Source organism: Vombatus ursinus, unplaced genomic scaffold, assembly GCF_900497805.2.
Source record: "Vombatus ursinus unplaced genomic scaffold, bare-nosed wombat genome assembly UNPS02014945.1, whole genome shotgun sequence".
Lineage (NCBI taxonomy): Eukaryota > Metazoa > Chordata > Mammalia > Diprotodontia > Vombatidae > Vombatus > Vombatus ursinus.
Window position 1 is genome coordinate 21,572,254 of NW_020954723.1, and position 16,329 is coordinate 21,588,582.

Below are 16,329 nucleotides of genomic sequence, written 5' to 3' on the forward strand. Positions count from 1 at the left end.
CTAACCGGCATATCCAAAAAAGGGGACAGGTGGTGCAGTGGGTAGAGCACTGGCCCTGGAATCAGGAGGACCTGAGTTCAAATCCAGCCTCAAACACTTGACACTTACTAGCTGTATGACCCTGGGCAAGTCACTTAACCCCATTGCCTAGCCAAAAACAAACAAACATATCCCAAAAAGTCTGACATTGTATGCAATGTTCCATACCCATGGGTCTATGAACTTTTTTAAAACAATATTTTGATAACTATTCCAGTACGATTAGTTTTCTTTGTAATTTCTGTGTACTTTATTCATTTAAAATCATTACTCTGAGAAGGGATCCATAGGCTTCATCTGCCAAAGGGGCCGTGACATGAAAGAAGGATAAGAACCTCTTCCATAGCAAGTGATAAATAAGTGCTGATTGTATTATTTTAAACCTGTATTTAAAACTTGTTTTCCCTGAAACTCTTTGCAAGCTGCTGTACTATTTTGTCATCTTTGGATGCTAAGAGAGTGCACAAAGAGGATGCTTTAGGTTGGCCAAATGGCCTGTCTTCTTCCTTAGTAGGCTTTCTAGCTTCCTTATTGGGGACCCATGATTCTACACTGTGCAACAATGGACGGATGATGTATGTGTCTTCTCATATCTCTTTACTGGGGCCAGATTTGGTCATTATAATTTCACAGCGTTTCTTTTCAATTGTTTTATTTTTGGCAAGTAAAATATTATAAATTATTCTTGGCCTTCAGGAGTTTAGAGTCCATTTGGGGAGTAGAATGTAGTAGAGCAGTGATGACTACCCTGTAACCTAACGTGTTGACTTTTTTAACAGATGCTTTTTTCACGTGTCGGAAGAATGCTCTCCTGGCAAAGAGCTCGTCCCCCCAGGTGGAGGGCGGCTTTGCTATGGCCCCTCGGGGTCTAGACCAGGAGGAACGGGAAGGCTTGCTGCATCAGTGGCGAGAGGAAGGGGCCAGCAGGTTGCCCACATCTGTCAATGAGGGGCCTCCTCTAGAGAAGGGACTGGCTTCAGGCAGCTTGGCTCTCTTGATGGCAAGCCCTGAAGAGCAGCGGGATGCTGCTTCAGAGGACAAGTGGTCCAACGTTCAACTGAGTGACTTGCGGGCCACAGAGACCCTGGAGGAGCCCTTCTCCGACTTGGCTGGGATGCCGGGAGAGGAGCAGCTGGAGGGTGTGGATGGCACAGTGTGGACTGCTGTCCCTATGCAGGCGGGACCCCAGTTTGCAGATTGTGCTGTCCTGCCAGTGGGTACCCTCGCCACAGAGAGGTGGGGAGAGGACCCTGCAGTAGTGGCTTGGAGCATAGCACCAGAGTCAGTGCCAGAGGAAGAGGCGCCAGTCTGGCCCTTTGAGGGTCTTGGTCAATTGCAGCCTCCTCCAGTTGAAATACCTTATCATGGTGAGTGATGGCTGAACCGAAGGATGGAGGCAGGGAAGGAGCAGGTTGGAAGGCAGTCTTACTGTGGGACAGAGCACAAGCTACAAAGATTTTAGGATGGCAAGGGACTCTGACATGTGTTATTTATAGAATCATGGAATGTTAGAACTGGAAGGGAACTCTAGAATCCCTCTCATCTTATAAAGTAGAGAAGGTGAATTGCCAGTGGTCTTGCAGCTAGTTAATGAAAAAGCTGGGAGTAGAATCAGAGTCTCTTCAATCCAGGGCTTTTTCCATTAGACCATGTTGCACAAGAAAATTGAGGAGAATAGATGAGTCATGGAGTCCAACCCTACTTTTTCTTCAGTGCTGAGCTGCCAATTTTAAACAAAGGGGAATGAGCCAAGCCTGGGGCTGAGGTCATAAGAGAAAGACCTTTAACATCAGCTTGGCTTGACCTCATCAGTGTGTACATATGTCCAATCAGTAATAAATCAGTGAGCATTTATTAAGTGCCTCCTCTCTGGAAAGTACCATGCCAATGAAAATAGATGTCTGTGAGCAGTACCCTCCTAAAGATGCCTTACGTTGACCAGAGGTAGTTATTCAGTTCAACATTTATTAGATGCCCACTGTGTGTAAGGCAGAGTGATACAAGGCCGTGGGGATACAAAGAAGATGACATTACCTACCTTGAAGGAACTCAAGTTTAATAGCAGGAAATTTCTGTGCATGAATTTTAGATTACCAGGTGGAGGATCGGGGTCCCAGGAAAAGGGAAGAAAAATAAGGCCATGAACAACTGAATGAGCTTGGAAATAGGGATTACTGGGGAGGCAAGGTGGGAAGCCATGAGGGGAAGCAGGAGTCCTTCCTTCCCTCAATGCCTAATGACACGTAATTTCCTTGGGTCTGTCTCCTGTCTGTAGAAATCTTGTGGCGAGAATGGGAGGATCTCTCTGTCCAGCCAGATCCTCAGGGCCTGGACTCAGGGGAAGCTCCTCAGTTCCAGTTTACTGTCATGTCATATAATATCCTGGCTCAAGACCTGGTCCAACAGAGCTCTGAGCTCTACCTGCATTGCCATCCAGACATTCTGAATTGGAATTATCGTTTCTCCAACCTTGTTCAGGAATTCCAGCACTGGGACCCTGACGTGAGTTGAGAATTGTGTCCTACTGCACTGGGCTTCCTCCCGTTGGGACTTTTCCATGACCATGATACAGCTGCATTTATTCTATCTCTACAAGGCAGTCGGGATCACATTGTAGGGCAGATCCCTCCCTGAAGTTAGTTAGGCAGAATCCTGAGAGAAACCCTCTTGAAAATTCCAGCGCCTACAAAGTCTTTGTATGGTTACGAGTGAGGATAGAGTTTGGGGCTAGGAAAATCCAGACTTTGGGTGTTGGATGACTTCTATTTTAGGCTGGGGTTCACTCCTAGAGATTTAGGGGAAATGGTCAGTGATTGTGGGAATTTTGTTGCTTTCCAGTGCACCCCCCCTTACTCCCCTGGCATCTTCCACATTGGTCTCAGTGCCACATCCTAGCGTGGAGGTGTCCCCAGCACTCTGTCCGCCAGCAGGAGGTGGGGGCCCCTTCTTTTCTGCATGTACCTGTGTCCTCTGAGTGATCGATCTCTTCGTCAATTTCCCAGATTCTTTGTCTCCAGGAGGTTCAGGAAGACCACTACTGGGGACAACTAGAGCCAACTCTGCGGATGATGGGTAATGTAGTCCTGTGGGGGCTGTTGGATGGAGATGTCTCTGAAGCTCTTCTGCCCTCTTCCCTCTGTCTGGAGGGACTCCCTCATTTCCTCTCGACCTTAGTGCAGCCTGGATTCCTTTGCTCTCCTGAAAGTGAGTGAGCTCCCTCCTCCTGTGGGTGAGCCTTTCATTCCCAGTGAAGGAGGGCTTCCCATTGTCTACCCATTCTCATACCTATCTGCCTTCCTGCCCTTTCCTATAATTCATTCATCTGAATATAGCTATAGAGAAAGCCTTGCAGAAGTAAGAAATTGGCAAGGGCTACAAACCCCAGAGGTGAGTAGTGGAAGTGCTGTGATGCTTTATTTACACCAATATCATTAGCCAGAGGACCCCGGCCTTTGACATCTGTGACCCCTCTCACTGGTTGTGGTTTCCCTCACAGGCTTTACTTGTTTCTACAAGAGGAGGACTGGGTATAAGACGGATGGCTGTGCTGTTTGCTACAAACATACCCGGTTCCAACTGCTTTGTGTCAGTCCTGTGGAGTATTTCCGGCCTGGCCTGGAACTCCTTAACCGGGATAATGTGGGATTGATTCTGCTGCTACAGCCGCTGATTCCAGAGAGCTTGGGGCAGATAACCGTGGGTCCCCTTTGTGTGGCCAACACCCATGTGCTATACAACCCCCGAAGGGGTGATGTCAAGCTGGCTCAGGTGGCCATCCTCCTGGCTGAAGTGGATAAAGTGGCAAGGTTGGCAGATGGGAGTTACTGCCCCATCATCTTGTGCGGGGACCTGAACTCTGTCCCTGACTCACCCCTCTACAACTTCATCAGGAGTGGGCAGCTCCAGTACCAAGGCATGCCAGCTTGGAAGGTAAAGTGCTTATTGGCCTTGGGGGCCAGGGCAGGGAAAAGAGCAGGGCTTCGGGGTAGAGGACAGTAGGGAAGAGAGGCAGCTTACCTATGGGGTGGTTCCATCACTGCCATCAAAGTTGTGACAGGTTTTTATAAGGAAGCTGCTAGAGGTTTGCCCCTGAAGGGCAGAATATGAGGAAACTTGCTTTGGTTAAAATGAGGGTATTTTCCTTTGTGCTTGAGGAAGAACTTCCTGACCACCTGGGGCTGAAACACTGGACTGAGATGACTGAGACAGGCCCCAGAAATTGAATGGAAGGAAATGCTGTGTTGGTCAGGTCACTTCCAGAACATCGTATTAAATTTTGAGCATCTCATTTTATGAGAGATTCATTCAATTAACAATCATTTCTTTTCTTTTTTTTTTTTTTTGGTAAGGCAATTGGGGTTAAGTGACTTGCCCAAGGTCACACAGCTAGTACATGTCAAGTGTTTGGTCTGAGGCCGGATTTGAACTCAGGTCCTCCTGACTTCAGGGCCGGTGCTCTATCCACTGTGCCACCTCGCTGCCCCTAACAATCATTTCTTAAGCACCTTCTATATTCCAGTCATTGTGCTTTGCCCTGGAAAGTCATAGACAAAAATGAAATAGTTCCTGCCCTCAAGGAGCTTACATTCTGTCAGGGAAACAGTATGTGCACATACAGGTATTTATGATACATATACTGACAAAGTAAATTCAAAGTAATTTTGGTGGGACAAGCTAGAGGGTTAATAGGTTAATGAGGGTCTGGAAATCATGTCAGATGAGGAATGGTTTCAAGGAGCCTGGAGAAGTCTAGAGAAGAGAAAGCTATAGGGAGGAGGCATAATGGCTGTCATCAGCTATTTCAAGGGGAGCGTGGTATCTCAAGTGGAATGAGGAGTTGACTCATTCCATATTAGTTCTGAGGTACCAATTCAGGACTAATATGTAGAAGTTATAGAAAGGCAGACTTTGGCTCAAGATAATTACTGGGCTCCAGCGATGAAATTAGACAGTGAGCTTCATCCCAGAGATACACATGTCTGGATTACTATAGATATCAAAGATTTGTTGTGTGAAGGATTCATTCCTGCATTGGGTGGGAGGTTTGACTAGATGCCTCTAAAGTCCCTTCCAATTCTAAAGTTCTTTAAGAAGAGACAGTCACCCACCTTTGATGATTTAAATAGTCACCAGCTAGAAGGTGTGATGATGGGGCAGGATTAGGTGATTCTTGCATTTCTTTTTGATTCTTATCCTAAAATTTGGACTTAGCTCCTAGCATTGTTATTATGACTACTCTGGAAAAGATACTTTCTCATAATCATAGAGTCAAAAGACTAGAAAGGATCCTGAGAAGTTAACTAGTTCAGCCCTCTTTATTTGAGCAAGACCAGCCTTAAATAGGTCTCAGAAAATAGCTCTCAGCTTCCCATGGGAGCTTTACCCCACAGGGGTCAAAACCCTTCACTGTCAGGAAATGCTTCCTGAGATACACAGAACTCTCATAGCTAGAAGGGACCTGAGAAATCATTTATTCCAGTGGGTCTTAACCTGGGGTCTGCGAACTGACTTTTAAAAGATGTTTTGATAATTGAATTTCTGTATAACTGGTTTCCTATATATTTCTATTCCAGTTCTTATTCCATATTCCTATTATATATTCCTATATATTCTGTGCATTTAAAAATATGATTCTGAGAAGTGGCCCACAGGCTTTACCAGATTGCCAAAAGGGATCCTTGACAGAATGAAGGTTAAGCACTCCTGCTTACAGATGAGCAGACTGAGGCCTAGACAGGTGGAGTGGCTTGTTGATGGTCATACAGCCAGACAGTAGCAACACCAGGACAAAGAAAGCTGGACTTTCATTTTAGGATTCTTTCTGCTCTATCAGACTGTCTCTGTAGTATGTCCTAAATCCTTCTTGCTGTAGCTTTCTTGTTCTGCTCTGAGAGAGCTGGTCACTCTTTGAAAGGACCCCTTGCCTTGCTTAGCAGGCTTTGTGCCTTCATCCCATTCATCGAAGCTCTTTGCCTTGTCTGACCCCTCCGGAAAGTGAACCAGAAGGAATGCTAGTGAGGCTGGCCAAGTGGCACATGCCTGGTGGGGAGCGTGAAGTGACCTCTCGGGTGATGCTGGCTTGTTGGAATCCTAGGCAGGACACTTCAGCTTTCTCTGTCTCTTCTGATTGAACATAATGGGTGCCTTTGGCAGAGCAGAGTGGGAGGAAGGAGAAGAGAATTCCTGGTGTTCATGGAGTGTACTGAGCTGTTATTGTAATTAGGCTACTTAATTTTTTATTAAGTGACAACATTGAGCTAGCTGATGAACTTCTTGCTGAGAATTAATATTTTGAGGAGTTTGTTGTCTTAAGCTAAGTCAGTGCATACAGAGGCATCAAGGGACATTTGTCACTTCTGCTGCATTTATTGGAAATGTGAGGCTGATTAAAGTAAGGAAATGCTTCCCATGTAGTGCTCTGTTTATTCCAGTTCCATTCACTAAAGGATGTTTTGATGACCATTACTTAGACCAGGTAATAGACATAGAGCCCTTCCTTCCTTCTAAGATCTGTTAATGGGGTGGCTTCTTGGTCCTTTCAGGTGTTCATAATTCTTGGAGATAAAAATCTATGGGAATAAGACAGGGCAGGATCAAGTATACAGGGCTTTAGCTGCAGGAAGGTATAGCATTACTATGGATTCCTTGTTTCATCTGGTATGGGGTACCCTAGCAGTAGGCCTAGGTAACTGTAGGACCATGATCTGGGATAAAACAGGTTCCTGGTCAGGGCCTTGCTTTTAAATAATCTTTTGGTGCTGCATCTTAAAGTGGCCAGACCAAGGCCTAGTATGGCATTGCAACTCCTTGTGAAGTTGGGTGAGAGTTTATCCAGAGGTGGAACTTCAGAGGCTGTGTGCCCTCAAGTTCAGGCTTTGTCTTCCCTTCCTTCCTGTCTCCTGGACACAAGCAGATGTTTCCAGGGGAAGAATGGTGTGTTTAATTAGCTCAATTAGAGCTGTATTTTGTAATCTCACAGGGAGGCTTATGCAATACCCACAGCATATATGGGTTTGTGTGCATTCACCAGCTGTCATTTCAGCCTTTCCCTTTTCCGTCTCTGTTTCTTTACCTCTGGCCTGCTATTTCCCTGCAGGTGTCTGGGCAGGAAGACTTCTCCCATCAGCTTTACCAGCGGAAGCTGCTGACCCCGCTGTGGCCTAGCTCTTTGGGTATCACTGACAGCTGTCAGTATATTACTCCATGTCACTCCAAGAGAGCAGGTGAGCCACCCTCCTGGTCTGCTGGATCTGTGACTTGTAGCCTTTTTTTTTTTTTAACAGCACAGGAGAAAGCTCTGGCTTTTCAGGAAGATGGGGAGAATATCATGCCATGGGGTCTCCTGTTATATTCCTTGATTTCTTGTACTCCTCTCTGCATTCTCAGTGCTTCCAAATTGACAGATCTAAAACACATACCTCAGAAGAGCCCTTTGTCCTCGGTCAAGCCTTTCATCTTCCCTCTGTTTCTGGGCTGGATGCTGCTCCACGGTTGGGAGGGCCCATCGTTCTGGGCTTTTTGCTTCTTCCTCTCACCCAGTGCTTGTTCTTCATCTATAGAGAGACGCAAGTATGACCGGGACTTCCTGCTTCATTTCCGCTTCTGTGACAGTGCCTGCCAGCGGCCAGTGGGGCTGGTCCTGATCGAAGGAGTGACAGATGCTAGACCAGGTAAGAGACATAGAGCTTTGCCTTCTTTCTCAGATCCATCACTGGCACAGCTTCCTGGGCCTTTCAGTTCATTGGTCATAATTCTTGGAGACAGAAATCAATGGGAATAAGTGCAGGGTGGTCGTCAAGTCTCTGTGAGACTTTTAGCTTTAATAACTTTCAATGTAAACATGATAGAAGCACCCTGTAAGCTATACAAGGTGAATTCTTAAAGGGTTTTATGTACTTGTTGGGTTAATTTTTGTTTCTTTTCACCAATGCAATTCATGAAATTTCTGAGCACAAACTGAAAATTGATCGAAGAATGTGCCACAAATGATGGTGGTTATGTTGAAGGTTAAAAAAAAGACACAACACAACACAACAAAAATTCAGCTTTAAAACTCAAACGACTGAACACTGGATTATTCTGAGGATAAAGTGAATGGAGAGGCAGCATTGCTGAGTGTCTAGAGGGCCAGCCTGGAGTCAGGAGAGCCCAGATTCATGTCTCATCTCTGACCCATACTAACTGACCATTGGCAAGTCACTTCTCAGACAACTTTCATAAGTTACAGAAGAGTTGCTGATTTGTTTTGAAGGAGGGAATGTCTGGAGTTCCTTAAATGAAATGAAAGGTCTATACCATCTAAAAATGTGAAATAATACATGTGATAGTGCTTCGCCCCTTCTTTCTGGTGTTCTCTAAAGGCAAGATGGCATTCTTCTTTTTTTTTTTTTTTAGCCAATTGGGGTTATATGACTTGCCCAGGGTCACACAGCTAGTAAGTGTCAAGTGTTTGGTCTGAGGCCGGATTTGAACTCATGTCCTCCTGACTTCAGGGCCGGTGCTCTATCCACTGCGCCACCTAGCAGCTCCGACAGATGGCATTCTTATGTGGATGATAATAGTGACAGTGAGGCAGCTTGGTCTCTAAGAAAGGAAGGCTGGGCATCCTGCCTCCAATACAGACTGGCTTTGTGACTCTGGGCAAGTCACTTAATCCCTTGGGTGTCCCCAGCAATGCTCTCAGCTCATAAATTGCAGAATCATTGTCAGCATATATTGGTGGAGGAAGGTTCCTCACTGGGAGTCCCCTATACCAATGAAGTTATAGAGCTGAGCTTAAAAAAAAAGGTAGTAATGAGAATTATTGTAGCTGAGGGGGTCAGCCTCTGCTTGTGAAGGCCCCCTCCCCTACCCCTTCTGACTTTTTCCTTATTCCTTTCCCTAGGCTCCCCAATGCTATCTCCTCTTCCTTCTTCACTTCTGAGAAAACCAAATGGGATTTTCAGAGGAATTTTAGGACAGGAAGCTGGACCTCTGCCCCCTGCCCTGGGGATTCTCAATCCTGTGTCTTGTCTCTTCCGTAGAGCGTCCTGTTGGCTGGTCCCAGTCTGTCCCTGAAGCGGATATACCTGATCCAGAACCCTTCTTTCCCAGGTAGCCTTCTCCAGCCTCAGCCTTCTGTGTCTTGCTCCCTGCCTTCTCCCTGTCCTCCCTGTGAGTGAGATTTGTCCTTCCCCAGAATGCTGGTTGATGCCAGCCCTTAGGGCAGGCTGCTTTTCCATCTGTTCTCCCCTGCACTCTTGTCCTTGTTATAAACTTGTATCAGCCAGAAGCCACTTACGCCCAGCATGTCTGTGGGTGCTCCTTACTGTGGAATCTGAAGGAAGCTTTACACCTTTGGTTGGGTCAAGGACCAAGACATATTCTCAACTCTTCTCCATCACTGCAAGCAGGTGGAGCTGAACCTGCCATCCATCCTCCTTCTCTTGGTTCAATAATCATTGGGTTATCAGCCTCATGTTTTCCTGTGTGCAGATTTACCAAGGACGAGGCTAAGCTGAATCCTCCGAGGCTTTCTTAAAGTTAGAGGGGGTGGGTAGGATTGCCAACTGTCATGTCTCAGCCTGTTTTGCCCTTCCTTGTCCCTCCCCAGATCTTCAGGCACCATCCAGCACAGCCTCAACCTGACCTCAGTTTATAGCCACTTCCTACCCCAGCAAGGCCGCCCAGAGGTCACCACGATGCCCTTGGGCCTTGGAGCAACAGTGGATTACATTTTCTTCTCAGCTGAACCCTGTGAAAATGGACACAGAGCGAGTGAGTCTGGTGGGTTGTGGGTGCCCCGAGGTCTTGATTGCTGTCACCGGCAGCAGTGGATTGAAGGTCAGCTGCTTGTCACACTAGTCTGGGATACGGAAAGCTGGGAGTATGTGGAATTAGCAGGGGGGTTCTTATAGAGAGGAGTTCTTATACTCACCTTCCCGGGTAATGCCGCGGGAACAAATACTGAGAGGATTTTGAATCAGAAGACTCAGATTTGAGACCTGGCTCTTGATACTCTGTAGCAGGGGGACTTTTGGCAAGTCACCTGACTGCTATGAGCCTTAGTATTCCCATTTGGAAAATGGGAATAATAATAATAATAATAATAATAATGCTTAAACTGCCTACCTCATTGGATTTGTAAACCTTCAAACGATATAGAAATGTGAATTTATTATTATTATTATTATTTTGCTTTCTGTTTCTTTAGATTTATAATTTTGAAGGTACTCTTAGATGCATGATCCTCCTGACATAAAATGAAGGAGTTGGGCTGGATGGCTTCTCAGGTAGCATAGTTGCTATTAATAGCATTGAAGTGAGGAGACTGAGACCCAAGCAAGTGAAGTGATTTTGCTGCAGCCTAGATCTCTTTGCCTTACCCTACATCTTCCTCCACCATCTGCTTTGGGTAGGTTCAGATGGGGGAGCCCCCCTTCTGTCTTATGAACCAGAAATAGGAGAAAGAGAAGAAGGGGATGGGTATGGCAGTGTACGTAATCTGTGAAAGATACTGTACCCCCTTTAAGTTGAATATGTTCCCAGAAAAGATGCATGACTGTGTCACCATTTGTGTAACCATGAATGGTAAGTACTTTCTTGAACCCTGCCATGTCCACACTGGCTTTGGGGGCTGGCAGATGCATGTAGATTTATATCTTCAGGTGGCAAGGTGCCTTACACTTGCTCCCTTTCACAACCCAGGTCGCAGGCTATACCGGGATGGAGCCCTCAAGCTGCTTGGCCGTCTCTCCCTCCTCTCTGAAGACGTCCTTTGGGCTGCCAATGGCTTACCCAACCCTTTCTGTTCTTCAGACCACCTCTGCCTGTTGGCCAGCTTTGGGATGGAGGTCACCGCCCCATGATGGGGCTCTTAGGGGACGGGGGGCTTATCCTCCAGAAGAGCTCATTGGATCAGAGACTGTGGAAATCCCAAGCTTCTGGAAACTTACACCCAAGGAATTTCCCTCCCCCACCCCTCCTTTCACCCTTCCCTTCTCCTTCTTGGTTGGATTTCCTCTCTCCCTTTCCCCCACCTATTATGCCCCTGCTCCCACCCCAACTTCTTCCTAATCCTGTGCCTCACACGCAGTGGCCCTGGGAGAGGCAGGAGGGGGGCTGCCCTTCCTACCATGTATCCAGCGCCTCCACCTTGATTTTTAATTACCAGGGTTGCGGGAGTTTTTGATCTCATTGGTTATTTGCTTTCAGGCTGCAGCTTGTTGACTCCCCATTGCAGCCACTGCTGCCTGCAATCTCCCCTCCTGTCGAGCTGATTGCCCACTAGCTTCCTCTCCCCCACCTCACGCCCATCTGGTCTATCCTTTATACAACTACTGTATATAATGTATAGTTTTTTTTTTCCCTTGGTATTCTGGTAGGCTGCAAGAGTGAGTGCAGCATTGATTGCCCCTCCTAGGGTGGGTCGAATATGAGCAGGTGAAGTTAGTAGACTTCTAAGTGACCTGCTTCTCCCCTTCCCTCTCCTCCTTGCCCTTCTCCCCAGCTACCTTATGTGTAGGTTGCCACAGAATTGTGTTCATCCAGCTTGGCCCTTGTGAACAAAGTGGACCCCTCAGCCTGGAACAGCAAGATCAAGAGGGCCTGATGATCCAAAATGATCTGACTTGCCTCACTCCACAGCCCCCACTCTTGAAGCCAAGACATGGCCCTAGTGTATTTCTCTTGGGTTCAACCCTCCACCCTTGCATAAGAGAAGTTGGCCTTTTTGAATGTCAGGTTGGGGAAGGTGGAAGCTGTGGGAGTGGGGGAGGTGGTGTCAGAGGAGCTGAGCATCTTGTAAGATGAAGAAATTGGGTCTGAAGGAAATGTTCTTCTGGCCTGATGGTATCTGAAGCTGGTCCAGGGTGGTGGTTTCAGTGGGAAACAGTATATGAATTGCTGTTGTCCTTCGCTTGAGGGCTATCTCTTCTGAAGCTTAAAATCCTGAGGAAGGAGCTTTTCCTTTCTCGTTGCTCCCAAGTTGCTGATTCCCGCTTTTCTGACTCCCTAGGCCCTTCTTGATAAACTGTGGTGTTGGGGAGGCATAATCTGGGAAGCATCTCTTGTATTCTCAGTGGAACGATTTGGTTGGAGAACTAAGGGATGGCAGTGAAGCCAGTTGGGTGGGAATGAATCGTAGAGAACACTAATCCCCTGGCCAGGCCGCATCCAACATAAAGCCCCTGCTTGACTTTGCAGTCGTGGGGGTGGGAATGGGGAGGGATAGGTGTGCATGGAGGGTGTCTCCCTGGAATCTTCACGTTCTTGCCCTGCCCTGACTCCTGTGTGCCTTAATCTCTCACTTTTAGGAATGTGCCCCCAGGGTCTTCTTCCTGGCAAGCCTTCCCCTTATACTCCCCCTAACCTTAAGGCAGATTCTGAAGACGCCTCTATCCCTATTGGGTCTGAGTTGCCTTTGCATTTTTCGAAGCCACCTCAGGTTGGCCTGAAGAGTCACCAATGATCCTCCTCATGCCCAGCAGAAGAATTTTTTATCTTAAAGGAAAGCCAAAGACCCTGTTTGAATTGCTGTTGCTTTTTTTCCCCCCAAGCACAATAGACCCCTTAGTTCTGCTTCCTTTGGGTAAACAATGGCTTGCCTCAGGTTTGGGGCCCTCTATCTGCCTGATTCCCTCCACCTGCTCTGTAGCACCCCTTTCTACTGTGTTTGCTTCTCCTGGGTCCATCCTCACAGGGTCTCGGGACAACTCATTTGTTCTGCAGCTGCCCTTTGACCTGTTCTCCCTTGATGGGAAGTGCTATGGCCCCACCCTGGGAAGGTTTATTAGGGAATCTTTTGGTCTCTGCCTTGTTTCTGTTTTGAAAAGTGAAGTAGGAAATTTTTCATGCTAATTTAATTTTTTTCTGAAATAAAGGTTTGTCTTTTTTTTTCCTGTTCTTATTTCACTGGGATCCTGGAGGGCATAGCACAGCCAGGCCAATTTTTGGCTGGATTGGCTCAGAACTCACTTGTATAGTTGGGGGTGGGGTTAGGAATAAAAAAGAATCTTGAGAAGAGACCAGGGAAGGAAGGAAACTAGCATTTATTAAGCACCTACAACGTACCAGGCACTGTGATAAACGCTTTCAAAATATTTCATTTGATCCTCAATGACAGCCTTTGGAAGTAGAGTGTTACACCATTTTACAGTTGAAGAAACAGGTTAAGTGACTTGCCCGAGGTCACAGAACTAACAAATGTTGGACTGTATGTGAATTTGGATTTTCCTGGCTCCAGGCCCACTGCTCTGTCCCCTGTCCCACACAACTACCTTTAGGGATAGAGAAAGTATTGGAGCCTGAGACTGTGGAGTCTCAAGCAATAGAACTAAGCCTTAAGGGAAAAACCCAAGCCTGGGAAGGCCTCTGTGGAGCCGATGATCAGCAACTCTGTTGCCCTTGTATTCTACAAAAGCCAATCTGGTCCCTGTATTCATTGAACCCACTCCTCACCCTGACGTTTCTCAGTGGCTTTGAGGATGGTGTGAGAGTGTTGGGCCGAGGGGAGTCCTCGTTTATGGGGGGGTGGCAACCTCCTGGTTGTGGGACAGCCCCTTTCTCATTTCTGTTACAACCACTCGGGAATCAGACTATTCTCCAGCCACCTAGTCCTTCACCCCTGGCAGGCAGAGGCAGGCTGTGTGGGAGTGTTTCCCTGGATAAAGCCTAGGCTGATGCATCCCCACTCTGTTGTCTATTTTTTGATAATCTGTTTTGCATTCCTGAGCTAGAGCTGATCTGTGGGCCATCTGTTGCTGGGGCTGATCCCCTCCCTCCCTTCCTATGTCTGGTTCTACTGTACTGTAACCTTTCCTTCCCTTAGCATAGAGTTTAATAGAATTAGGAGGCAGAAGAACCGGAGTTTGAATTCCAGCCTTGCTGTGTGGCCTTGGGCAAATAATTTGACTTCTCTGGGTCTCACATTTCACATCTTTAAGAAGAGGGAGAGGAATTGGTTGATGTCACAATCCCCTTCCAGCTTCACATCCTTTGAAACCTGACACTGACATAATCCATCTTGATGATATCCGAACAGGAGGCTAGAGTTTCCAACCCCTGGCAAACCACAACAAAATGGGGAATCCTTTCCCCCCAAAAAAACAACCATCATTAATGTCATATAGCCTATTGAATAAATGGATTAAAAAGCATTTACCAAGCATTATTGTGTGCTAAATTGTGTGATAAGTTCTGAGGACACAAACAGATAAAGCAAGACCATCCCTGTGCTCAAGAAGCTTTTGCATTCACGGAGATAACACATAAAACTCCATCAGTCACATAGCAGATGGGGAGGCCTGGAAGTCTTAAGGTTTCTGTGGTGGAAGGAATGGCAAGGCCCAGGAAAGCTTTAGGGTCTATTAGACTATTGCTTCCAGAATTCATTGGCTTGGCTTTGTTTACTTTTATATTTGTATCTGTAGCACATAGCACTGTGCTTGTACATAGTAAACATTTAATAAATACTTTCGTCTTTCCTTCCCCATCTTTCCTTCCTTCCCAGGATCTTTCCTTCCCCTCCCTCCCTCCTGCCTTCCCTTTTTATCTTCCTACCTTCCTACTTTCCTCACTCAATATGATTTCAAGGAAGTCACAGCCTTCCTAAGATTCCATGCATTTGGAGAGAGGTGGGAGACAAGTGGATAGATCATAGATATAACTGCAAAGGACTTTAGAGGGCATCTAGTCACATCCTCTCAGATAAGGTAGCTTCAGATAAGGTAACTGAGTCCCAGAGAGATTCTAAGTGACTTGTCCCAGGTCAGATATGCGGTCTGAAGCAGAGGTTGATCTTAAACCCTGACTACAGAGGCAGCACTCTCCCCATTATACCATTTTACCCTGCTACTGGAAATGTTTTGAGACTTGGGAGAAAGATGCTCTTTAAAATCCTAAGAAACATTTTTATAAAGAATACTACTCGGAAACAATTTCTTCTCCACCAGTTGAGTTCATAGAGATCAATGCCTTATGGGCAGACTACCTTTACAACACCTAAAGTTGTGAAGGTGCCAAGGATGTCCACATCAGAAGTCCCCTTACTGCAACACAGAATTATTGGGATACTGACGATTGTGAACAAAGTAGCTGGGGTCTGATTCCCAACTACCAAACTGCCAAAAATACCTAGAAGCAGCCATCTGATTTATACTCTTCCCCAGGGCCAACCCTATTATTTTTCTTGATAGCTGTTAATCTTTATTGGAAAACTGTTGGATAGTGCGACAAAGTTCCCCATCGCTTTAAAATTAGACACCTTCCTCTACTTGCCCCTTCCCCTTGCTCCCAGATGACATTTCCTTCCTCAAAAGGCAACTTTCATGGACTGGGTATCTGATCATCAGCATTTCATTAGTGGGCAACTACTTAAGGTCAGTGCCATCCGGGAAGATGAATTTCCAGAGTGATGGTAGCAGTGAGCTAAAAGCAGGGCTTACCTTGGTGGTAGAGCATTGGGAACCTCCAATTCTCCCATTACAAATATCCTGTCAGACACAGAAGGATTTCCTTGACTAACACCTTGTTTTCTTCCCACCCCTAGGATCAAAGCCATTGTGGGTTAAACCTCCCTTTCCCCAGAGGTCCCTCCTGGAGTTTGGCATCCTTTCCATTAGGAGGACATGGTTCCCAATGTTGCACCAATGGGAGGTCAAGCTTACATGTGATATTATAGCTAAGACAGGTTATGGTAGTTACCACTTGCACAGAGTCTCAGATAAATCATAGAATTTCAAGGCCCTTTCCAGCTCTCAGGTCCAACCTCCTCATTTTGCATGTGAGGAAATCAAGGCCCACAGGGAAGAAAGAATATTTTCTTTTGTCAGCCATCTCTCAAAAGCACAAGAGCCTCCTCTCTTAGCTTAAGGGAGCGCCATCAATTGGATGACCTTCATTGGACTATTTTGGGTGTCAGGAGAGCAAGCAGCAATGGGGTCCAACAGCCTCATCTGTAAAATGAACTGAAGCTGGAAGAGGTAGATGAAACCATACGCCTATGTAGTCCTAGGGCTGAGAAAAGCACAAAGGGATAGTGACTTTTTGCCTGAGGTCACATAGTGAATTAATGGCAAAGTCAAGACTTAGACCTACATCTTCTGATTCCAAGTCCAGGTCTTCTACAACATCGAATTACCTTTCTATAAGATCTCTTAAATTGTAGTTTTAGAATTTGTTTACTGATCATATAATGAAATTATGGCTTTTCCTTACTGTTAATAAATTGTTTCTGCCAGAGGAGATCGGGCTGCTCTGGATTTTTCTTATGACTAAGAGTTGCAGGAATGGGACCTACAGTCTCATGTTTCT

At 46.3% G+C, this 16,329-nt stretch overlaps 1 protein-coding gene across 4 annotated transcripts in view; it reads left to right on the top strand.

Annotated features, from left to right (window-relative positions):
- Window positions 1-12,912, top strand: part of ANGEL1 (angel homolog 1) — a 73,798-nt gene extending 60,886 nt beyond the window's left edge. For 2 of the 4 annotated variants that reach the window (XM_027844760.1, XM_027844762.1), the window contains 9 exons: window positions 819-1,406; window positions 2,315-2,541; window positions 3,042-3,111; window positions 3,536-3,969; window positions 7,136-7,262; window positions 7,599-7,709; window positions 9,063-9,132; window positions 9,632-9,804; window positions 10,726-12,912. In XM_027844760.1, coding sequence (XP_027700561.1) covers window positions 819-1,406; window positions 2,315-2,541; window positions 3,042-3,111; window positions 3,536-3,969; window positions 7,136-7,262; window positions 7,599-7,709; window positions 9,063-9,132; window positions 9,632-9,804; window positions 10,726-10,886 — 1,961 coding nt within the window. In that variant the 3' untranslated portion in view covers window positions 10,887-12,912. The remainder of the gene's footprint in view (window positions 1-818; window positions 1,407-2,314; window positions 2,542-3,041; window positions 3,112-3,535; window positions 3,970-7,135; window positions 7,263-7,598; window positions 7,710-9,062; window positions 9,133-9,631; window positions 9,805-10,725) is intronic. The other 2 variants (XM_027844761.1, XM_027844763.1) reach the window with 1 other exon arrangement.
- Window positions 12,913-16,329: the final 3,417 nt, after the last annotated feature.